General features: G+C 35.9%; 1 protein-coding gene across 1 annotated transcript in view; it reads right to left on the bottom strand.

Moving 5' to 3' along the window:
- The window catches only part of PPP1R1C (protein phosphatase 1 regulatory inhibitor subunit 1C), a 113,987-nt gene extending 89,555 nt beyond the window's left edge, over positions 1–24,432 (bottom strand). Inside the window, exons 1-2 of the mRNA XM_026492393.2 lie at positions 24,352–24,432; positions 22,606–22,666 (exon numbers count right to left, since the gene is read on the bottom strand). Coding sequence (XP_026348178.1) covers positions 22,606–22,666; positions 24,352–24,432 — 142 coding nt within the window. The remainder of the gene's footprint in view (positions 1–22,605; positions 22,667–24,351) is intronic.
- Between the last annotated feature and the right edge of the window lie 1,394 nt (positions 24,433–25,826).

Genomic DNA, 25,826 nt, shown 5'->3' with positions numbered 1-25,826 from the left:
CACTGAGCTAGAAACTATCTTACTAAAACCTAGAACTGTCTTATTCCAAAAACCTTATGATTTGCCCTACTATTTTCAAAGGTAAAATTATCACAAAATATTTTCTAAGTTTTCTTTGACTGCAAACCATCAAGAATTATAATAACAGCATTTAAACAAATGAACATAATCCTTTGATTATGTCCTTTGAAGGCATTGATCTGTTTGTTGCCCTCTACTATTGTGCCTTTACCAAAGGTATGAGCAGTGACTTGGAGGTGTCTACCCTATTATACCAAGCATATCATATATACTCATAGCTCACATAAACTACAATTTATTTATAACTACATTCTTTGGTTCGCAAATAACTAACTGAAGTTATATTTTATAGAAATTTATTCAAATACATTGATTTATATTTGGAATATTTTATTTTAATTTTTTATTTTTTTTTAAGATTTAAAAAAAATTTTTTTTATTTTGTTATGTTAGTCACCATACAGTACATCATTAGTTTTTGATGTAGTGTTCCATGACTCATTGTTTGCACATAACACCCAGCGTTCCATGCAATATGTGCCCATTAATACCCATCACTGGCCTAGCCCAATCCCCTACCCCCCTCCCCTCTGAACCTCTCAGTTTGTTTCCCAGAGTCCATAGTCTCTCGTGGTTCATTCCCCCTTCTCTTTACCCCCCCCCTTCGTTCTTCCCATCCTTCTCCTACCAATCTCCCTGCTATTCCTTATGTTGCACAAATGAGTGAAACCATATGATAATTGTCTTTCTCTGCTTGACTTATTTCACTTAGCATAATCTCCCTCCGGTCCCATCCATGTTGCTGCAAATGTTGGGTAATCGTTCTTTCTGATGGCTGAGTAATATTCCGTTGTATATATGGACCACATCTTCTTTATCCATTCATCTGTTGAAGGGCATCTTGGCTCCTTCCAGAGTTTAGCTATTGTGGACAATGCTGCTATGAACATTGGGGTGCATATGGCCCTTCTCTTCACTACATCTGTATCTTTGGGGTAAATACCCAGTAGTGCAATTGCTGGGTCATAGGGTAGCTCTATTTTTAACTTTTTGAGGGACCTCCACACTGTTTCCTGAAGTGGCTGTACCAACTTGCATTCCCACCAACAGTGTAAGAGGGTTCCCCTTTCTCCACATCCTCTCCAACATTTGTTGTTTCTTGCCTTGTCAATTTTTGCCATTCTAACTGGCGTAAGGTAGTATCTCAATGTGGTTTTGATTTACATTTCCCTGATGGCTAATGATTTTGAACATTTTTTCATGTGTCTGTTAGCCATTTGTATGTCTTCATTGGAAAAGTGTCTGTTCATATCTTCTGCCCATTTTTTGATTTGATTATTTGTTTCTCATGTATTGAGTTTGATAAGTTCTTTATAGATCTTGGATACCAGCCTTTTATCTGTAGTTTCATTTGCATATATCTTCTCCCATTCTGTGGGTTACCTCTTTGTTTTGATGACCTTTTCCTTTGCTGTGCAGAAACTTTTTGTCTTGATGAAGTCCCAAAAGTTCATTTTTTCCTTTGTTTCCCTTGCCTTTGGAGACGTGTCATGAAAGAAGTTGCTGTGGCTGATGTTGAAGAGGTTACAGCTTATGTTCTCCTCTATGATTTTGATTTATTTATTTATTTCAGAGAGAGAATGAGAGAGCACAAGCTAGGGAGACAGGCAGAGGGAGAGGGAGAAGCAGAATCCCCACTGAGCAGGGAGCCCAATATGGGGCTCGATCCCAGGACCCTGGGATCATGACCTGAGCTGAAGGCGGATGCTTAACTGACTGAGCCACCCAGGTGCCCCAATATTTTGAAATATTTTAAAATACATAAAATAAGTCCATTTAAAATTTTTAGACCCTACATTTTTCAGTAAGTCCAGGTAAAACTCATAGTCTCCAGGCATTATACCTTTATTGAGTAATGGGAAAAAGCCGGAACTGAGAAAATAAAGGCAAAGTGCCTTATTGAAGTTACTTGGTTAGTGGAAGTGAGGACAAGAACCCTTATTGTCTAGTTTTCTTTTATTTTACCATCATATGCCCCAATATGGCATTATTCTCAAAAGCATAGATTCTTTACAAGGCATTATATACACTGCATATTTTGGGATCTGTGTTCAAGTGGTCTCTCATATGATGCTCAGGCTTTGAGCAGAATTTCAATTGGATATTTAATGACATTTGGATTTTAAGGAAATGTAACTGAGGTATTAATGGTATTGGTATTCTAAAATAATTAAACCATAGTATACAGTCATAGGATGATGGAACATAATGAGCAACCAGTTATATAGTGTGCTAGAATATCTGTGCAGATGATAAATATCTGTGTATGTATATGTGTGTATATACAACAATAACCATAAAACTGTTAAATTTCGATACAGAGAAGATATCATCTCTTCATTTCATAGATACAGAAAATCATGCTCAAAGACATGAAGTGATTAATTCTTTCACTTAGGGAGATCAGGTCAGACTTGAAATCAATATCCAGATTTCCTGAATCCCAGTATACAGTTTGTTTTGTTTTTGTTTTTAATCATTCCCATGTTGCTGCTGCATAAATAAGGTAACAAAAAACAAACAATTTCTATAGATAAAACATGATAATATAGGCAATAACCTAATAAATATTCCTTTTAAAGAAGAAAATTTGTATCCTGCATCCTCATTTTAAAGATCAATATGATGAGTACTCTGAAAATCATTAACAAGCACTGAGACAAGCCAGGTTAGCCAGTTCAGATCCTGACATTGCAATATTTCTGTAGCCCACGGTTTGACTTTGATCATTGCTCAAAACTTTAAGCTTCTTGCTTTTTTTTTTTTTTTTTGTAATACCCCAAATATTTCAATAATAGCTCATGTGGAAGGTTGGGTTTCAGCTTCTTTGTATTTCACTCAATGGTGCATGACCTCACATGCATGTGTCAGCATATCTGCCTTACAGAAAAAACGGCTTAAAACTCAAGGCCGCTGTTAACAAAAGAAGAGATTAGACAGAAAAGATGTCAGGAAATTTTAAAGACAATTTTTAAATTAGGCCATGCAGTTCTGTTCACATTCAACAATAACATTTATCCTTCAATACTGAGAACCAAATGGGTGTCACCAGCAGATACAGACAAACTGGCTAACATACCACTTCTTTTTTTAAAGTCTTCTTATTCCTTCAATGCTCTAGACCATTTGTGCAGATCTGATTAACTTGAAAGCCCCTTTTAGTCTCTCTCATCTAATCCTTATATTCTAAGAAATTAAAAGACAGTATTTTTAAAGAATCCTCAGAAGTTTCCAGTGAACATCAAAGTAAATGTCTTTGATCTTTCATAACCAAAGCCTTACTTTCAAGTATCATTGTTTTTATTTTGTTTTGTAAAATCCTAGGCGATAATAACAGATATCAGTCTAAATTCTCTTTCAGTAGTTTTTGGAATTGCCAGTTCCTCAATCTTAATCAGTATTTTTTTGGGACACTTCATCCCCCCATTCATAAAATCACCATTAAACACAACCAGTAAGTGCAATGACCATATTGACAGGATTTCCATTTGAGGAAAGTAAAGCACACGTATTCTTTGCATCAACAATCTAAAATAGTAATGGTGTACTCTTATTGCTATTGGCTCTAATACTCTGATGACATGCTAAACATTTTCATTCATTACTTTCATCTTCAAAACAACTCCGTGGGGTAGATATTATTAATTATATTTTGTATGTGAGCAAATTGAAGCTCGAAGAGAATGGGTGACTAACTTAAAGCCACAAAACTTAGTAAGTGACAGAGATGGGATTCAGGCCTGGGCCTTTCTGGTTCCAAAGGTTACATCTTTCTATTATACCATGCTTCTAGACTAGAATTTTTTTAAGGTAGAGGTAGAATGGACTGAGAATAAGAGAATGACAAAGTAGATAGTGTAGTTAGACATTTACTTGAGACCTGGCAATAATGGAACAAATAACACAAATGATAGAAAATATGTGTGTTTATGTGGTGTATAACAAATCCCCTTACTTACACATTGAAACAATTTGCTGCTTCTGACTTCCCAAATCTTCAAAACTTTCAAGATTCATACTTAGATAACTTGTTTAGCAACACATACTCACTTGGCTAAACATCAAAAATGAGAAGGACATAAAACTCATTGAAGAAGAATAAGAAATGTTCTAATTGCACTTTGAATTTAAGTAGATGTGTTGAACTGAGGTCATGCAATTTAGGATTAGTTATTTCTTGGAGCCCATGCATATGGAACAGCTGTCAGAGGTGGGATAACACCCATCCCCTAGATTGTCTGGTAGCATGTTAGTGACTCAGCAGATAAGTAGATGTGAGTAGTTAATCTTAATTGCCTGACTAGTGATGTATGGTGTCTAATTGGAGTTTTCTAATGATTAAGAGCAATAATTGTTTTTCAGGTAGTTATACTGAGCCTATAGTAGATATATTGCTAACATTATTAAGATAGTAATTACTCAGTAAACATTTCCTTATAAGCACATTGTGCTTACTCTCAAGAGACTCCAGTAAATTGATTTTTAATACCAGTGGCTCCATTATTGAGGCATTACTTCCAGGAATGTTATTCATATTCCGTATGGAATTAGAATGAGAGCTATTTATTTTATCCACTATAAGTAAAGTAATGTGTTCCATTCTGAACTCATCACCTTTCTCCACTTCTCTCCAAATGTGCTCTACTTGTTTTTTATCACCACCTCCCTCTCTGCCACCCAATTAAGCAAGTTCACTGACTCGTCATGCACTCAGACTTTCTCCCACATACCAATTCTTTGTCTGCAGCCTCAGAGACCTTTCTAGAATAAAATCTGAGCATGCGAGCTCTTCTGTTTGGTGGTTTCTAATCATAATTCCTTAAAAATGTTTGTAGTACCCCCCAACATAGTGCCTACTTGATCTCCACCCCCACGCGATGCCATTCCTTGCTGCATCATACTGGACTCCTTTCAGTTCCTTGAGTCTTCAATGCCTCGCCCTACTTCTGAGTCTTTGTCACTGTTTTCCCCTTTGTCTTGAATGGTTGGTCTTCCCTGCCTTTTTTTTTTTTTTCCAAGTTTCTCCACAACCTTTTTTCTCCATTAAGCCTACTGACTGGGTTATGTGCTCTTACTATGTGCTTCTAAAATATCCTGTATTTCTGCTAGCACAAACTCCAACACATTTCATTGTGAATCCTCACATGTAGCCTACGTGGCCTATGGTAGATGAACAATAACTAACTGTTAAATGAGTAAAATTTGGGTGCTATGCTGAAAAATATGAGTATCACCATGGGGTAGAATGGTGAGATTTCCGAAAACCATATCATAATTGTAAGGCTAAATGTAACTGAAAATTTTAAAGAGAAAACTGAAGGCTAAGGAGTTGTCTGTCCCCAAACGTATGAAAGGTTCTCAGTTGGAATAGGTATTCCACTTTTTCTGAGATCTTTTAGAAAGACATACCAAGATCAACAGTTGAAAGATTCAAGAAGGATATTTCAACTAGATGTAAAGCAGATCTTTCTAACAATTAGAGCTATCCTATCATAGCCATGATGCTTCAAAAAGAGCTAAACTGTTCATCACTGAAAATGGTCAAGTAAAATCTGACTAATCATCAATTGGAATTTCTAGAGAAAGTAATCCTGCATAGAGTTGAGACCAAAATAGAACCTATACTGTGGCTTTTACCAGTTTTACTGCATGCTTCCTTTGCTTGTCAAAATTAATGAAAGAGGATGGTTTTAGTGGAAGGTAGGGTGGCTATTAAGCATTCCTTTTTTTCAATGATTATTTACACTTACGTCAAGTCCAAATGGTAAGATCCATTTTCTCTCTCTCTCCCCCCCTTTCACACACACACACACACACACACACACACACACACACACACACAGAGGCAATTCCAAAAACATCATAGAGGTTATCGTAGAGTTTATTAGGTTGGAGATAACACAAGACTGAGTTAATGTCCACCTGTAATGGGATGTAGGAAACTTGTGAATTTAAGGCACTACCAAACTGTACTCTACTTAGCAGTATTTTTTCTAGCTCTGAGCTGCTAGAAGACATATTTCTGATAAATATTTCTAGAAATGAGTAAAATGAAATATAGCTGAGTATATTAAAAACTGCAAATATTTGGTAAAATAGAGTCATGGTAAGGGCATTCTAAGTAGGACAAAGTTTCCATTCAAAGATTTCAGGTGGAAATGGTTAAAGGACAACTAGTCTGTCTGACCAGAGATACAGGTTCAAGCCTAGGAATAAAGTTCGAGTTGGAGAATTTGGCTTGATCCAGACGGTCGAGGATCTTAGATATTAGGTTAAGGAATTGAAGTATTATTCTATAAGGAGCAGAAAGTGAGCAAAGGCAGTGAAATACAAGAATACTATTTGGGAAAGATCAGACAAGAATATGTAGAGTATGTCTCAAATACGTGCAAATTACATATCCCTTTATCACGGTAGTTCAAAATTTTGACAATTTAGGTGTTCCTTTATAATTCCAACCATGTTGATAACAGTTGATCCTTGAACAATGTAGAAGTTAGGGATGCCAACTGCTCATGTAGTCGAAAATCTGCGTTTAACTTTTGACTCCCCCAAAACTTAATTACTCATAGCCTACTGTTGACTTGGAAGCCTCAGAGACAACATAACATGTAACCATGATGCTTAACTTTTGTTAAACAATTTATGACTTTCTTCCTTCCTGAATTTTTACTTTTCCAGACTGTCCCCTGTGACGATTGATCTCCATATTTAAATGACTTCTGATTGAATTCAGTGTATCACAAAGCTGTCTGAGTTGTATTTTAATTTCTACAGAGGCCTTTTCCATGACAATGACAGGAGTCTGTGAAATCTTATGCACTCTGCATGTGGTCAGTGAATTATAAGTATTTGGCTTTGTCCGTGCACCTGCAATTACTTTTCAGTTGAGTGGAGATACTGTTGTACTTATAAAATATGGCATTTTCAAGCATTACTGATTTTATTGTAGTTTTTTGTCATTATGTATTATTTTCAGCTGTGGGTGCTAAAATTACAGCTGTATGTAAGTATTCTCAAAGTCAATTTCTGTTAAAAGGTCCTCATTTGGAAGATGTACTATAAGCAAATCTTAAAGTAAGCTAGAGACAAGAAAATGTTACTAAGAAAACTTTAAAGAAGAGAAAATACACTTACAGTACTGTACTCTATTTATTAAAAAAAAAAATCCATGTGTAAGTGGACCCAGATAGTTCAAACCCATGTTATTCAAGGGTCAACCATAGTTGTCATGTTTTTAACCACCTCAACCCTTCACCAAAGGAAGCTCCTTGCTATTTGCTTGGCTTCTGGGAGAAAATACAGACCAACCCTGTCCTAACAGGATGATTGATGGCAGTTTTGGGGTTCCTGTTTTTGTTTTCACCATGGCTCTGCATGGGATATTTCTACAGTTACAGAAGAAGAAATTGAGAATTACAATGTACAGATATTTGGGATCAACTTATAAACACATCTTTTTTCATATATGCATCCTACTACCAAATGTTTGGTGACAGTTAGTATGGATGCTGCTGTATTTGTAATTTGGATTTGAAGTGCTTAAAGCATGTAAATCAGTGCAGATAATGAAGGATACTAATGAACAATCTTAAATGCCAATAATTTTATTTTTCAGTTTTGAAATTATCATTTCAGTACTTTGTCTTAGTCATTTTTCCTCAAAGCATTGAACTAAAGCTGTTAATAAAAAATGAGATCTGAGTGTTCTCTTCTAAGAAATCTTATTCATTATTACACATTTACATTACTGATAAAATACAAATTTGATGGCTTATGTATAATGTTTTAAGTTGTTTTTATTTTTGTTTTGTTTTTGTTTTGTTTCAGTTTGCATATATTCATTTGTCTGTAAAATTTGGAGCAGGAAATCATATTCCATTTCTTCTTAATTTATGTCAAAGTTTCAGGTTTCTTTTACATCTAAGAAAGCTGTGTTCTCATAGGAACTTGATGCTAAAGCTTTTCAGATTTTTTACTGAAGTAAAGTGTAGGCCTATAGCTCTAAAGACAACGAGAGGAATCCCATATTCTAGCTGCTGCACAGAAAAACTTAATATTAAAAGGGAAAAAAAAGAATCTCAATAGAAATTGGATTGTGATATGTCTGGAAAAATTGCCAAAAAGAATGTCAAGCCAAGTTAGATATAAGGAAATGGAGCTGATGGCTGCAATGAACTCATTTTTATGTATTATACTAGCAGTATAATAACTGCTATAATCCATAATGATAGACATGTTAATAAGTACCCAGATAACAGAAATACATAGAATACAATCTTATCTGACTCAGAAAATAATAAAGCAGCTGGAATGTTGTAATGTGAAGCTATGTATAGATACGCTTGCAAATAATTCACTGGGGCCAAAGTAAATTGTTTCAGTGGTTTCCTTGTGTAAAAAGTAAGGGAAAGGAAGAATAAGGTACAAGGTCCACTATAAAATTATTTTTCTTGCAGTCATTAAGTTCCACTTACACAGAAATCTTACACACAAACCAATCAAATGGATTTTTAAGGTAAAGTGGTATAATTTTAAATGTTTTTGATAAGTAATGAACTGTTTGATTTTCAGTATTGATTACAGGTTATTAACTATTCTCTGGTAGCTTATCGTTGAGGGGATAGTTTAAGGGGAATTACTAGGTAAAATGTTTTTTTCACAATTCAGAGGAAATGAAAAGAAAATCTACCCCCTATTTATGGACCCATACGCTAGTTAATATAGAAGGAAAGTATACAGTCATTCAGTGGGATAGATTGCTCCTATCTGGTGGTATTGAATGGAACTCTTGAACTCCCATACTCTCGTAAGAAAGCAGTCGAACTGATTGTATATTCAGTTTTCCACCATCACCAGTTTACTGACATTTTAAAATCAGTTTCAATAATTTAAAGACAGCAAAAGAATAAAATTGGTCATTAGACAAAATTGACAGGCTTTAAATTGTCCTATAAAACATAAGAAGTCCCTAAATTATTATTATGCAAAAATATCTATGTATAATCTGCAGTCACTAGTTGCCTATGGTGCTTAATTCAGAACATTTCTATATGAAAATAAAGTAATAACAAGTCTTCTACTACTAAAATTTACTTTCTCAGATCCTCAGAACCCTATTTTGCAACCCTGCTACCCAGAAAGGACTTAACTAAAGCCTGGTAACACGTGGAAGGGCCTTGTGACCCAATCTTTCTTTTTCTGACTCACATTAAAATCTGTTACTTCCATAATCCATTCTTTCAGGTCAAGACTGGGTGGCAAAGTCATCGACAATCATTTAGAGCAAATGAGTTAATGGATCCACTCACTGACTTGATATTTTTACTGGAGTAAAGCCTTCCAGCTGAAGTGGACAACGAGGGTTTCATGGAGGAAGGGGGATTTGATTTTAGTTTTGGGGGATAAAAAAAAGCTACAGTAGATAGGAAGGGATGATGACATCCCAGTATGTGTACAAATCACTCATGTTCAGAGTCAACTAGAATCCAGATGTAACTGTTAGCCTTCCAACCAATGTTTTGAATCAAGACAATGGTTTTTTAAATAAGTGTAGGCATCAAGGTAGGCAAACAGAAATACAAATAAATAACAGCATCTAACTCTAAGAATGGAATAATGGGGTGAGATTTATTTTTCTGTTTGGTTATGTTTTTGTTTATATAAAGAAATCTAGTATTAGTAACTCTAAGGTCCTCTTATCCGATAAATTATCAAAGAAAAAAAGAAAAAGGTATAGAATTACTACTCTAAAATGAACTCACTTACATTGGGATAGAAGGAAGTACAATCTGGTATTACATCAAACCATCTCACTTGGGGACGCCTGGGTGGCTCAGCTGGTTAAGTGTCCAGCTCTGGATTTCAGCTCAGGTCATGATCTCAGGGTCAGAAGATCGAGCCCCCGTGTTGGGCTCTGCACTCACTCAGCAGCACATCGGCTTGAGATTCTCTCCCTCTGCCCCTTACCCTGCTAGTACTCTCTGTCTCTCTTTCTAAAATAAATAAATAGAAACAAACAAACAAACAGATTCTCACTTGGCCAAACTACAGTGAGGAACTTGCGTATAGTTACTTCCATGAGGAAGACAGAAGGAAAATAACAAGAGTATAATATTGCTTATTTGTAGAAAGAAAAATGTTATTAATGTAGTGGAAAGTGCATTGACCTTGGGTAGATAACTTCCATGTAAATTTAGACCTACTAACTTACTAGCTTCTTTGACCTTGAGCAGCTCACCTATCACCTTCCTTCTATAAAATGTTTATAATATTTATCTCACAGAATTGTTCAGCATAAATACTAGAGGTGAAAATTATGTTTTCAAACTATAAAACTACCAAAAGGAAGATACTTTACTATTAACCTTTTTAAATTTGCCTTTGAGATTTATTTATTTATTTATTTATTTATTTATTTGAGAGAGCGTGAGAGAGCAAGAGCACGAGCAAGGTGAGGGGCAGAAGGAGAGAATCCCAAGCTTACTCTGCGCTAAACACGGAGCCTGAGCGCGGAGCCCGAGCCGGGTGATCCCTCCACCCCCAGGCCGTAACTCGAGCCAAACCAGGAGTCAGCTGCCCAACCTATTGTGCCACCCAGGTGTCCCTGCCTTTGAGTTTATATGGTTTTTAAAATTATCTGTAGCTTTGAGGTTTTTTTTTTTTTTTTGTCTTTTATGTCCTAAATATACTTCAAAATATATTTGAATAGGTTTCTTATACTGTAAGTGTCCATATGAAGAATACAGCTCGTTTTTACCTTGATTCCAGTGATGACTATGAACCATAGCACTAGTATATGAAAATATCTTCGGTCATCTCCAAAATCTTAAGCAAAAAGGTGCCCTTCATTGGCTGACTAAAGCTAGAATTCTGGGCTATTCACCAAGTAAAATGACCTGTGGCAGAATTTGAGATGAGCTATTTTAGCTCAATCATTCGTGACATTTTACTTCACTGAAATGTGATGGTGAGTGGGTCTTTGGCATTATTTCTTGAAAACCTTTTAATCATTAGGGGCAAGTGGGCAGTGCTTAGGATCCATGAAGGGAAAGTGGATAATCCTTAGAGTACTTTGGAAAGCAAAACCAGCCTGAGTCTGTCCTGCTTGATCTGAAATTCCTGCACATATGGAAAAGTTATTTTCAGTAGGAAGGTACCTATGGCAAATGAGCAAGTTTCCTGTATTCAGTTTTAGAGCCCTTGGCCAAAAATAAAGGAGGCAATAGAAAAGAAATTACAAAGCAGTAATGTTAACCATAATCTAACACAATTATTTTCATTTTCTCTGTGTATTTCTTTCCTCTAACTACATCTCAACTTTAGTACAGGTATCAACAATTTAGGTAATGAAGACTAATAGACTATGGAGGAAATAACTGACTTATTTAAAGCAAGAAATAGGAATGATGTGCAGATCATGATTAAATATATAAGCTCCTCATGAGAAGACCTCATGTGCCTTATCATAGCTATTTAAGAGCGTGGACAGGTAAATTATAGGATACAAATTACAGCTTATAGCAAATCAATTATGAAAAAGTAAAGCTACCCTAGTCAACCACCCATTATATAATTAAGTTTGCCATAGTCTGTCACATAAGCCAGAGTGGAGAAAAAACAAATCTCCCATCAATAGTGTTGCTAGCATACATCATCTCACTTGATTCCAGCAGCACAACCAGTGTTGGAGTTACCATGATGTTGTGTTTCATGGAATTGGAAATTAAGACAGTGATTCCCAGTCATGCCATGTTCACTGATTTTAACATTAGGGCTCAGCTGTATACAAACCACCTCCCAGTGTTAAAGTCATGGAAAAGCAGTTTGGAAATTACAGTATGTTTTTGGAATAAAGCAATAAATATCCTAGACTGAGCAGAGGCAATAAAAACATAGAGGAACAGAGTCAACCTATACAATAGAATCAGTAGAAAAGCCATTGATAGATTTAGGGGACTAAGGGGGAAAGAAAGGTGTCAAAGGTGATTCCAAGGTTGTGTGGTTCATTCAGCAAGTAGAAGAATGGAGATACTATTAACATAATCACTGAGGTTGAGAGTTTAAATGTTGATTTTATTTTTTTTAAAGATTTTATTTATTTATTTGACAGAGCACAAGCAGGGGTAATGGGAGAGGGAGAAGCTTAGCAGGGAGCCTGACCAGGGGCTTGATCCCAGGACCCTGGGATCATGACTTGAGTCCAAGGCAGACGCTTAACTGAGCCACCCAGGTGCCCCTTAAATGTTTATTTTAAATTGGATGATACATTTTGGTTAGACATTGACTTGCAGGTGGTACCAGGAGGAGCTCACTTTTTATATCTGGTTATAATACTTCTTGTATTCATAAATTATGAAAATGGAAATACAATTCTACCCAAACGAGAAGATAGTCTTAAAGCAATTAATATTTAGTAAATGTGACTTATTTTTTAAAATGCTTTTGATTTAAAAAAATATTAGTAAATCTCATCACTTAAATCCATAATTTCAATGTTTTTTATTCATGGTTTTTCAAATATTGTGATTAGTTTCTGATCTATTGGTTTTAAATTCAAAGGGTTAGAAATGTAATGAATTATTATTAACTTTATTCTATTTATAACCTGAGTTCACAAACCTTTTCTAGATACTTTGGTAGGTCCTGGCCTTTTCATAAGTCAGGCCATTTACTGGAGGTTGATTTTATTACATGGATTGGTTGTCTGTGATATTTGAACACATAGCTAGGTATTTGACTTACATATATGTGTGTGTGTGCACATGTAGATCTGTGTATATGTTTTATAATATTTTGATTTTTGTCAGGTAGAAAAGAAAGCATAAAATGATGTTGCATTGAGTCAAATTATTTGAGTCAAATTATTCTAAAAATTGAATTCCAAAATAACTGTTGTTCTCAGTCTTCATTTTGTGCATTCAATTCTGTTTTTACAAGAAGTCAATATGTATTTATATGTAAAGAGTGTGATTCTGAAAATTGTTTCCTATAATGGTAGAAAATTGCTCCCAGAGAATGAGAAAGAAGGAACAAATGAATGAAAGAACAAACAAAAGAAAGAAAGAAGGAAGGAAAGAAAGAAAGAGGGAGGGAGAGAGGAAAGAAATTTTCTAGCTTTTCTTATTTTACACACTACTTTTTCCTCAGCATTATTGCCCAGCTCAAACTGTAATCGTATTCTAACCAGACTTGTCAATATATCTCCCCTGATGATGCAGATATTGGCGACTTATTTCACAAATTAGCTTCGTTAAGCACTATAATTATCACTATATCAAATTACTCTGAGTGATACAAAGTCATTGAGGTAAATTCAAAGATAACACAGCACAAGGAAGACTCATGGATATAGATGTAACATTTTCCAGCATGTGCCGGGGGCGGGGTTGGGGGGAGGGCTGAAATACTGGGGAAGACCTGAAGGGGACACGTATGGAGAAGACAGTGACAGCAAACAGACTGAGAATAGGAGATGAATTCCCAGGCTTCTACTTTGCAGCCGGGACATTTGCTTCAAGACATTACTCTTTCTACCTCAGGCTTTCACGGTTCCTTCTGAGCTCCAGGTAGACTGCTTTTCTAGTGTCAAGGGACAGTGTGTTACATCTAGTCAAGTACTTGCAGTATAGAAGGTAGATTATAGTAACAATAACAACTTTGAAAGGTACAACTTCAGGTCGTATGAAAACTGACCACTTGGGTGCCCCCATTCCTCACAGTGTTTTTTTTTTTTTCCTTCTTTCTTTCTTTGTGGTTTTGTCTGTTTGTTTCATTTGAAAGATTTGGATGGAGCTTGCATCCTCCATCACAATGTCCTACACAGAGACTAGGTAGTCATCATCTGTGTCACCTGCCTGAGCCCCTGGAGCATTTCAGTTTAATCCCCTGGTAAATTCTGCTACCAAATTGTGTCTGGAATTGCTGGAACAGTGTCAGATCACTACTTGGTTAAACTCAAGGATAGCAAATGGTGGGAGAGAGAGGGAAAAAATTCCCAAAGCTTGAAGCTTGTTCTTGAGCTGTTCTAAAATAAAGGAACATGGAAATAACTCCTCTATTCATTACACAGCTTGGCTAGATTTTTTATTAGAGGTTGTCAACTACCACTAATTTACTGTTTGTTTTCAGTATGGCTATGAACTAGAAACAGTTAGAAAGAGATGTTAGTAACTTTTTCAATCTTAAATTTGAAACCGAACATGCCCTTAAACTCTCCATAACAACTGGCAATGATGTGGTACGTGTGTAGTATTCTGTAGACACAAAAATGCACATCTACTTATTCAAAGGACTCAGAATAGCCTTCTTTCTAATGAATATATTTTATATTTAGTGAAATATAGTAGTGTTAAAAAAAGAAACCTGCATTTCAGAGCCACTTGAATCCAGCTTCCTCACTTAATGGGCTAATCCACTTAATGGGATAAGCCACTTTCCTGGGGTAAACTTTACAGGCAGTAAGCAGCCATCTGAAATCTATATCCAGACCTGAGTGATTCCAGCATCTCTACTCCTAAGTGCCATGTGCCTGCCACCCCAAAATAATAATTGCCATTTATCCTGTACCTACTCTTTATACTGTACTTTATAATACTATAATTGAATTTCCCAAAATGTCCAGCGGTAGGCATTTTTTGTACTGAATTGAAATATATTTTATGTTTTTGCCAAATGCTGTTGATTCTACTCTCAGTATACATGTATCAAATTATAAATGTCTCAGGTAGGTTTCTCCATAAGGGCAGAGATAGTTACTTACCTATTTTATCTCCTAGAGCAGCCAACACTGTATCCTAATCAGAGTAAGTACCCAAAAAGTTTGATGGATTGCCATTGGTTTGAGGATCTTTTTTTATCCATTTATATTTAATAGCTCATGGGCATCTAATGTCTACTCAACTAAATATTCACTCTACTAGTTTGAGTAAATATATCTATTATGTTAGTTTGGAATGAATAGTAAAACTTTAGCTCTGACCCCACTCTTTAAAAACTTAAAGCCGAAGGATCAAAATAAGTCATACAGGTACTTTATAGATTAGTGAACAAGTGCAATAATTGTTCCTCAATGTCTTGGCCAGAATTAGTCTTACCATGCATGGCCTGAGCAGTTGGGATTTCTGTCATTTACAATTGTCTTGCTTCATATAGACATAATATTTTCAACTATCTAAATCACATGTTCCTGGAGGATTTAGAATAAAGACTCAATAAATATTTATTGAATTGTATTGAAAATACAGACCAAAAAATAGCTTTACGAATTGGAATTGGGAAGACAGTATTGGAATAAAAAAGCCAGATGATGGATGAAACTAGTCAGGGAAAATTTTTGAGATTTAAGTGAGTATTGTGCTGCAATTTAAATAAGGGAAATTGGTGGAAAAGATGGAGACTGATATACACAAATGAGCCTGTCTAGACTAAGCTTTAAGATCTGGCAAAGGAACTAAAAGAAGGAACCAAAAAAAGAAAGCTTAGCCAAAATATCGCACAGGGATGGTGTATGGAAGGAATTGAGAACAAATGGAGTGGAAATAAATGTAAGCAATCAAATGAATGTTTGATAAATATCTCTAAAAGATTTTTATACTCAATAATCAACCTTTCTGTGCACATACTATTAGAATATGGATTTCATTTTTGGTCAAATACAAATCTGCTTCAAAGACCTCTATTGCTTTTTGTAACTTTATAGACATAAGTAGCTTGCTTTTTTTAAAAAAAATATTTATTTGAAAGAGAGAGAGCAAGCAGGGGAAGGAGGGAAAGGGGCAAGCAGACTCTGTACTGAGCCCAAAACAGGGCTCAATCCCATGACCCCGAGATCATAACCTGAGCTGAAGCATAACCTGAGCTGAAATCAAGAGTTGGATGCTTAACTGACTGATGCCACTCAGATGCCCCAGTAGGTTACTTTTTTTAAAGAAAATTCTAAGGGACTCATATTTCATGGAAATTTTATTTGTAAGCAAGATACTCTCAGTTGGACAAAATCACAATATCACACAAGATACGTAACAATTCCATGATTGTGTATTCTTTTCCTGATGAATTAGGAGATACGATACATCTTCTCTCTTAGCAAAAACCCCCATCTCTTGAGGTCACTGACACTGTCTGACAATGCAGCGAGAATTGGAAAGGAGCTGAGTCATCTTCTGATAAGAAATACAAGTTTTAGGAGAACTCAGCATTTCTTAGCATGGGTATAATGATGCAGGGGGTCGCATGTCTTCAGTATCTACTTGGTTGCAGGCACTGTGCGATGCATTTTCTACCTCAATATCCCCCTTACAAAAGGAGAAAACAGCCCATAGAGCTTAACTATGCACTCAATGTTTCACCACCAGTAACTGGCAAAGCTGAGATTCAAACACACATATTACTCCAAAGCCAGTGCTTTACCTACTACCAACACTACCTTTCCACATAACGTGAAAATACCTTAAAGTTATTTTCATTTGCAATATCCCCCACAAGTAGGCAAGCAGAGAACAAGAAAAAATGAAGTGAATTGACCCTACCGTCATTCTGTCATATTTCACTGAGGTAGTTCTAATTAAAATCAACATAAAAAGTAAGCAGTATATATTATTATTCAAAATGAGCAAAAGTAGTAATTTTGCTGAAATAACGTAGAACTATTTTATAGTTTTATGATTTTCCCTTACATTTTTTCTTTCATTTAATTTGAAGATTATGCTAGTGCCTTTGAATACTTACGGTATAGCAAACCTTGGCATTACTAAGAACTGGAACCTCCTCTTTGGCTCACAGCTATTCTGACTGAATGGGCTACTTGGCTGCACAGATTGAGTATTTATGGGAAAATAAGTCAATCAATTGTGCAGTTCATGAATCTCTGAAAGTCCCATGCGTCACTTGTCTTTAAATCATTCAGCATGGTTTGGCGTTCAAAAACTCATAGAAATAAATGCTGAGGAGGAAAAAAAATGGCTTTTCTGAAAATTCCTTAGAAATTAATACCAGTTAACTCCTAAGTAATCTTCAAATATTGGACTTTTCTTTGTTTTATGTTGCCATTAATAGTGAAAAGGCAAAATAAATGCTGAATAATCAACAAGGATTGTGGATCAGAATGAATTATAGCAACATTCCCACAGAAGATAAGAAAACTGAGAATGAAACAAAACTATATGGACTGTGAGTCTGTTACAGCTTTTTTTTGAGTGCATTTGATTGGAGGTCCTTGGGGGTTGATGATGTCTTACCTATCCTTAAGTTCCAGGAAAATCCTCAGTGGGATTCTTGGAGCTTGCACTCTAGGTGCCCATTGCCTTTTGACTACAAATCATTCATTTGGTAAAACAGACAGTCTCCATGATAAGAGATTGTGTGCATATGAATGTTCTAACACTGGAAATAAATCTCCACTTTAACTTTGTTGACCCTGCAAGACTTCCCATCATCAGAAATTCCTGGAGCCCCTCTATTTTGAACAACTCAACCTCGGCACAGCAATGTTCTCTAGCTGTCGTCCAATGTCTCAGGTTTATCAATCCAGAGCTTTCAAAACCTCATTAGTTAACTTAGTGTCAGAGTCCTAAAATGCAAGCCACATTTAGAAAATCATATGCTACATCGAGAATGGACTGTGGCTTCTTTTTCAGTCTGTGGAGTCAAACATCCCAATCAATTGGAAGACCCAATTCTCTCTACTGACTAGACTTACTGTCTACTATCGCAGAGTTGAACAGAGATAGTGTGATATTTGATTGCTGCGTCTCATATTAGTTAATTTTTAGGATCCTCACCTATGTGAGAAAATGCTTTTGTTTTTATTCCTCATTTCTATGAATTTTTAAAGCCGAAAGTGTCAAAGAGAAAGTCAGTCTCCCCAAGATCCAGCTGTGATAGGAAGTTCAGTAAACAGCCCCAGAAAACTATTTTACTTTGTATTTCTGTTCCCACTTTTTAGATGTACAATAAACTTTAGAATGGCGCCAAAACTCCTGGGTACTTACCTAAACCTTCACTAAGTTCCAGGCCTCTTACAGTTCACTCCTGCATAATAGGTATCAGGTCCATTAAATTTTATTGTAACCATATTGTCTCTGCTTAAAGTAAGTGGAAGAGAATGAATGCCACAAACTTTAATATTCAGAAGGCCTAGGATGGCTTTTTACTGAAAGACCATATCCAGCTCTGGATTCCAAAAGCCAGGAGACGAGGAAAATTTGGATAGAGTTCATTAAGGCCCTTATAAGGGCTAGGAGTATTCAATTTAGAAAAGAACATAATAAAGAATTATTTTTTTTGTATTTAAAGAGGTGAGTAAATAAAGTTTTATTGAAGAGAGTAAACGAGTTATTTTAGAATAAAGTGGGAATATTACTCAAGTTCGATAAAACTATTTTCTAACATCTAAAATTATTGGATCTGGAATTGAAAAGTAGGGGTAATATTGGATTCTTCTTTGAGATATGGAGCAAGTCTCAGGGACTTGAGTTGATTTTTGTATCTTTCACAAAGATGTGTGGTTAGATTAGGTATTTCTCATAAGTCTACTTAAAGACAAATAATGTTTAAGTAAATCTAGAAAATTGATGAAGTAAATTGCAGAAGTTGGCATTGCCATTTATTTCTAAATAGGATTTGTATGTTATCCTCTAAATAAAAATATAGAAACCAAGCCAGTTAACTCCAGATTATACAAGAGTAAAAGTGAACAGCACACAGTATAAGAATAAGCAGTGAAGCTCTACAGTATAGCCTCAGAGAGCTCATCATAAATAGGCTCTTAATCAGGAGATGAATTGAAAATACCAAAAAAATAAGCAGTTTGCCACAAGGTCATTCACACGGTAGCCCCAGGAAATATTTGAAAAAGTTGAAATTTGCCTTTGGTACTTTTCTACCTTTACATGTCAGGCTTCAAGATTCTTTTTACTGCCGTCTGGCTCTTTAGAGTCATTCCTAGAAGCAAACACATAGTTTCCGCTCTCTCCACCATAAAGACACACCCTTTGCTATTAAATTTTTTCAGGCATGATGACTTCAATTCAAAATTTTTAGTTCTGCTTCCCATTGTTTTGAGTTATGGTTGTTAACCTATGCCCGAGGGTGATAGATCCTAAACAGGTTGTGTATCTGTTTCCATAGTGCCTCTACTGCTAAGAATTCTGGGCCATCGGATAGAAAAGGACTGAGGGCAGTTTGCTGCCCCTGAAATCCTACCAATCAAATACCTATCTCATCTATGTGTTTAGACCAGCACAGATCAACTAGCAAACAAATAGTCTGGATATACATGTTAATATATCTTTCTATTCTATTTCCCCTCTATCAAATATAAGCAGTGCATATGTTTTTCTGAATCTAAAAGGAAATCATTCTTTCAAATACTTCTATAACTGACTATTTCTGCAAACTCCAGGAAAGGTTAAAAAAAAAGGAAGCTATGTTTAATTCATTTAACAGTGATTATAAGATACCTATCTCATTAAATGAATTGGGAGGGTTTGTTAATTATGTCTCTATAATGGAAATTTTAATTTTCTTTGCTACATTAATTGGAAATAAAGATTTTCAGGGATTTGAATTTTAAACAGCATTAATGACAGGTGATTCCAAGAATACTCAGTTATTTTTCTGGAGAATTTCAGTAAAATTGAAGATATTTGTTTAGTTTATCAGGATTTAGAGCTGTACACAATTGTTATTTGTTAAAGAACATATTGCTTTTTCGGGCTAGAAGAAACAATTGCTTAAAAAAGGTCATGTAACACTTGATGTTTTTGTTGTTGCTATGTCAACTTTTAAATATCACATGCAAAGGTTGTATTCCAGAACACATCAGCTAATGACACCTAACATTTGTTGCACTTTACTGTTTTTAAGGGGTGTTCACATTAATTCTTCTAATCCTTGCAACAACACTGTGAAGCAGAAAGGATGGACATTATCTCTACATTATAGGTGAGAAAATAAAGTTTGGAGATGTTGTCCCTTACCCAACCAAGACCACATGGTTATTGAAGATTGGTAGCTAGGTTTGGTTTAGTTCAGTGTGGTGTTTGTTCTTTTGTTGCTGTTATTTGGTTTGTTTGTTTGTTTGGTCCTTACATTTATTTCTCAAATAATCATGGTTCTAGATCATTTTTACTGGGGAAGCTATGTAAGTGTTTGATCTTTTTGCTGCAGGAACACATTAGTCCAGAAATCTCTGGTTGTCATACACATTGCTATACATAGGCAAGGGCTAATCAGTCCCTTCTCAACCATTCTGATTTCCAAAAAGGAGATGAAGATGCAGGGAGACGACGCATTTCTCTGTGAGATGCTGTTTGTTCTAAGTTCTCTCCAGTGGTGCTTTGAAGTATGGAGTTAATAAGGGAAATAGAACAATGCCATCTGGTATGCCATTAGATTTTCTAGAGAAAAATCTAAATTTGATTCACAGGGATACTTAACTATAATTCCTAATCTACTAAATTTAGTGGTCTAGACAAAAGATTTATTTAAGGTTTGGATTTGCATGTCAATAGGGCCTGAAAGTCTAATCCCATTTACAGAGAATTCACTATCTAATGCAAACTGAAATTTGCAGGGCCAGCATTGTGCGTGGGCTTTCGAATCAGAATTATCTGAGTTTGGGGCGCCTGGGTGGCACAGTGGTTAAGCGTCTGCCTTTGGCTCAGAGTGTGATCCCGGCGTTCTGGGATCGAGCCCCACATCAGGCTCCTCCACTATGAGCCTGCTTCTTCCTCTCCTACTCCCCCTGCTTGTGTTCCCTCTCTCGCTGGCTGTCTCTATCTCTGTCAAATAAATAAATAAAATCTTAAAAAAAAAAAAAAAGAATTATCTGAGTTTGTCTATATAATCTGTCACTTGCAGGGGAGTAACTTCCACAAAAATTACTTCACCACTCTGATACTTATTTTCCTCATCTATAAATGGCACATAGTTGGCTTTCAAAAAACATTAGTTACTATTTTGGGGGCTTGAATGAGAGCCACAACGGTCATTTACATGGCTCCACTATGTTCAGATAGTAATAATACCTGTAGCAGGACACTTAGAATTCAAGTTGGGCAACACCTTTTAAGGTTGGTTTAGAGGGAGTTAAGTTCTAAGATGTTGTGGAAAAGTTGCCACTGTGAGCAAAGACAGTGATGGAAAATTGATGTAAAATGACTTCCAATCTGAGAAGTTTTTACTTTATTTTTCTATTTTTTGTTTTATTTTTTTTAGAGAAGGAGGCAGAGAGGGGTAGAAGGAGAAGGAGAGAGAGAATATTAAGCAGGTTCCATGCCTAGCATGGAGCCCGACACAGGGCTCCATCTCATGACACTGAGATCATGACCTGAGCCAAAATCAAGAGTCGGATGCTTAACTGACTGAGCCACTCAGGCGCCCCAGAAGATTTTAGTTTTATGTTTATTTGTAAACTATAAGTGCATACCATTTACACCTCTTATTAAGCCAAAATAAGTTAACATTTATTAAGTGAAATAATACATTTGAAAATGATTTTTAAATGCTATAGCACTTTAAAGAAATAGAAGTAGAAACAAATCCTATTTTTATCAGGAATAAATTTGCTTTGGTTTCCCAATAGCTGAACACCTTCCTAGATTTAGACTCAATGATGAATATGCTATTAGAATTTTACTTTCTTATATATGCTTCCCTAATTAGAAAGGAATTTGAAAAAAAAAATCAAAGACTATTTAGCCTTGGTATTCTTAGAACAGATCATTCACTACAGCCTGTACTTAGACTTATTATGTTTCTGTTATTCAAACTCCTTTTGTCCGCCCATATTGTTTAGACCTGTAAAAAAAAACCAACACCAAGTCCTGCCTGTGTACAAATTAATGCCGTGACCTTTGCTGTCTTACTAGACCTTTGCTGTATTTCTAGAAACAGCACTTAAATGTGAGATTAAAATCACCTCCATTCAATAAGTAAATAATGTTTGCGTATTGCAGATTACAGTCATTTGTCAGTAATAAGGCAGCTTTACTTTTTACAGGAAATGGAAAGTAAAACCTCAACAAATGGATGCAGCCCTTCAGAATGACTCTCAAATGGCCAGTGCTGAAAATTGATCTGGTTACTTGTCAATTGCATTATTCAGACATGACATCAGCAACAAAGCTGTAGCCAGTGCTAGCTCATTGCCCACCCCATGACAAGCTTTCATAAATAAAAAAACCTACTCTGTAAAGATATAAGCATCTCTTGGACTGTAATTTGAGCTTTGGAACCTAATTAAACAACTTTCCACTATCCTCATTAATAAGCACTGAACCAGACTCTATACACACAAGAAACCATTTTATAGTGTATCATCACCAATGTGTCATTCTAGAGGAAAAGTAGACTGTTGACTGAGACAGTTTCTATATTTCTGACTATATGATCCATTTTTATAGACTGGCTTGTTAGATTATGACTGACTGAATCCTAAATTGAAATCTTTTGGCAGTGACATACTCTGATGTTCTTCAAGCAATTCTGTTCCATCAGTGCAAAGACATCATGCTTCTTTACCTGGGGGATTATGTTCATTGAGAATCACAAGTGATGCTGGTGTAGGTCTTCTTTTTCTGATCTGTGAACAACAAAGGCCAGCTAAGGTCAGTAAGAGTCAGACACGGCCCCAGGTTACTCTACAGCTTGCAAAGCTGTTCCATTCTCATCTTTTCCCAACATAAAATCAGCAAATTTCTGGAGGGCACACAGCAGGTGCTCACTATTTTGAATTATAGAAAGCCAGAGAGTAGAACTTTCAGGTATTAGTATCACCTTCTTTGACCAAAAAACCTACCTTTCCACAGAAAAGAAGTAGCTGTATATAATCAAATGATGCCACTGAAATAAAATGCAGTGTAGGTACGAGGATGACTTGCTAATTTTCCTGGCTCTCTTGGAGCCCCATAGTGATGATCCTTTCAAGATCCATTATCATTATTTCTAAACAGGTTAAGAGAAGCTCAGAAAACTTAAAATTTCTAGCAAGTTAAATTTAACAGCATGAGTTCTTAATTTCAATTAATATTACAAGGTTTTCTTATTTTCTAGTAACATATTTAGGACAAATAAAGAATGAGTATGGATTCTTTGAGAGTAATTCATTTAAAACTAATAGGTTTGATGTGGGTTTTTTTCTTATTTTAATAGTTACAGTAGCATATTATTAGACTTTCTAAAGTATTCTTGATTTCTTAAATATATAGGTAAATTCTTAAAATATATGTCAGTAGGATAGAGGGTAAAATTTACCGATGATATTTTGTCCATGACAGAACCAATGTCCCATTCAACATAGATACATGAAGTTCAAGGTTATATTTATCTGGCCTGAGTCTGGGAGGATCTATTTCAGATTATCAAAACATCCTAGAAAGTTATGAGTCTCAGACTCAGTAATTATTTTTAAGACTTTGTATCAAATATTTGGAAAAATATTCAATGATAATTTAGGTTGTAAGAAATTAATGAATTAGATTGATGACCCCATAAATTTTTTTCTGCTTTTGCCTCCCCACTGTTGTAATTTTCCCACAAATGGTCTTTTAAGTGGTTCCATTGCAGCAGGAGTCTAAGTAGATCTGAATATGAAAGGTGATACAGATGTAAACCAATCTGACATGAACGAGAGAGAGAGAGGCAGAAATATAGAAATACAGATACATTGATAAATTAGACAAAGAAAAGAAATCCAGGAAATGTTTAATACTATTGTAATATCTGAATAAAATATCTTTTAAATTATACATACCACTACAAATCCTATCTATCATAATTACACATACTTAAAATTACTGCTTTGAATATATGATGAAAAACATTAAAAAATTAACCCTATAATCTGAAATTATTCCAAGGTTTAATGCTTTCATTGTTAAATGAATCTTTTGTATTTTATAAATAATGAAATAAAAGTTTGCTAATTCTGAGAATTGTTCAAGGTTTCTCTAAATGTTCAACTTGTTAATTTAGTAAGCAAAAGCAAACAGATATCTGGATCCAAATCCGAATCACTAATATAACCATTTTTTTTTCCTCTAACGGGTCTTAATTTTTTATCACATGAAGTGCTACATTTTAGCCAATAGGTCACCCAATGCAACTCAAATACAAGTGCCATATGGAAACCAATCTATTTCTCATTCAGGTATCCTGGAAAGTCACAAAGTTAGGCAAATTCTAGAAGTAGAGAAGCTTTCAATTATTAAGAATGTACGTCCGTATTACCTTATATACAGGAACTGGTCCCCACCCAATTCCACCTACCTGCTCTGCTGCTTCAGGTGCAATCTGACTCTGGAATAAAGGCACAGCAAATTGTATCTTTTTGGGACTGTTTGGCTCCATGCTAATGACGAGAATTAGAGCCTGGAAGGGCTCAGAAAGACTAACCCCAGGTGGTGTCTGGGATGTGTTTCCTCAGGCACACTCCACCCAGCCACACAGGGCACTTCGTAATAAATAGCTGTAATTCCAGAGCGAGCAAGTGAGGATGCCGAGGTCTGAGTAAATCCTTTCTTCAACTCCACAGTGATGCCTGGCTTGCCTGTTCCTCCACCAATCTCTTAGAACCTCTCAGCACAATACAGAAAGGAACAATAAGCTAATTGTGTACTTCTTCACTAATACACATGCCAAGCATTCACTCAGCAGCTAATTGAAAATGCAATGCTAGGCTGGAAGGACCCGCTGCCCTGGGATTTGAAAGAAAGGCTCTATCCACTGTACATTACTAACCGGCTGCTCAAAAGTGCAATGTAAGCTCCCTCTGAGTATTGCAGGGATGGGCCATTCATTATTGATGAACATAAAGCAGGAAGTTTTTAGAGTTGGGGGCAGGGTCTGGGTATGAAATCATTTCATTTCTCTTGTAGTAACTTGTAAGTCAGACACCTTTGCCATTTCACATTCAGCCACCAAATTGATGAATGGTCACAGAAGGTAAGCCACAACCAAGAAAACCAGCTATATTTATGCTGCAAGATCTGGTTAGGTAAGGCTGACCATGGGAAGCAGAGCATCCCTGGTATAGTAAGGACACCGCCACTCCAGACTGAGCAGATTTTAGTTCAAATTCCAGCTCTACCATTAACAAACTCTGTGTCCTCAAGAAAATCGCAGACTGTGTCTAGGCCCCCATACCTTCCTCAGAAAGGTGATGGTCTTGGACTCGGTGACCTTTAAGCTCCTGTTCTGTTGCAGCATTCTATAATTGTAGTTCACAGTTTTCATTAGAGTGGAAAGAGTATTGGACAGCTAAATTTAGCAAACAGTTTGAAAGTCACTGCTGTGTAATGACCTCTATTTCATTTCCTGGTGGAGCCAGTTATATCCTCTGATTTGGAAGAATACAGAAGTGACTAGAAAACATTAGTGAAGCCTAATGATATCCAACATTGTGGTTTATTGTCAATAGTGGGGATATACGTACAGTAAAGGACTTGAAAAAAAAAGAGCATAAAAGGGGTTATCTCTAGAATGATGGAGGATGATGGTCATACTGGCTATGGCGAAGGTAGAGGGAGACATTGGCCTGATCTCCACATCTGTTAATATCTAAGGGGAGGCAACAGCAGAGCTAGAATTGCCTTCCTGCATTCAGCTCCTTTTGTGAAGAAAGCCTGAAAATGAAGCTGTTTAATGGGAGAAAGAACTTGAGTACTCTACTTTCTTATTTGAAAGACTTTGTTTGAAGAATACTAGATTTTTTGTATGTTTTTGGATTTATAGAATATCATTTA

The sequence above is a fragment of the Ursus arctos genome, unplaced genomic scaffold (assembly GCF_023065955.2).
Source record: "Ursus arctos isolate Adak ecotype North America unplaced genomic scaffold, UrsArc2.0 scaffold_1, whole genome shotgun sequence".
Classification (NCBI taxonomy): Eukaryota; Metazoa; Chordata; class Mammalia; order Carnivora; family Ursidae; genus Ursus; species Ursus arctos.
This window is presented reverse-complemented; position numbering and strand designations above follow the sequence as displayed.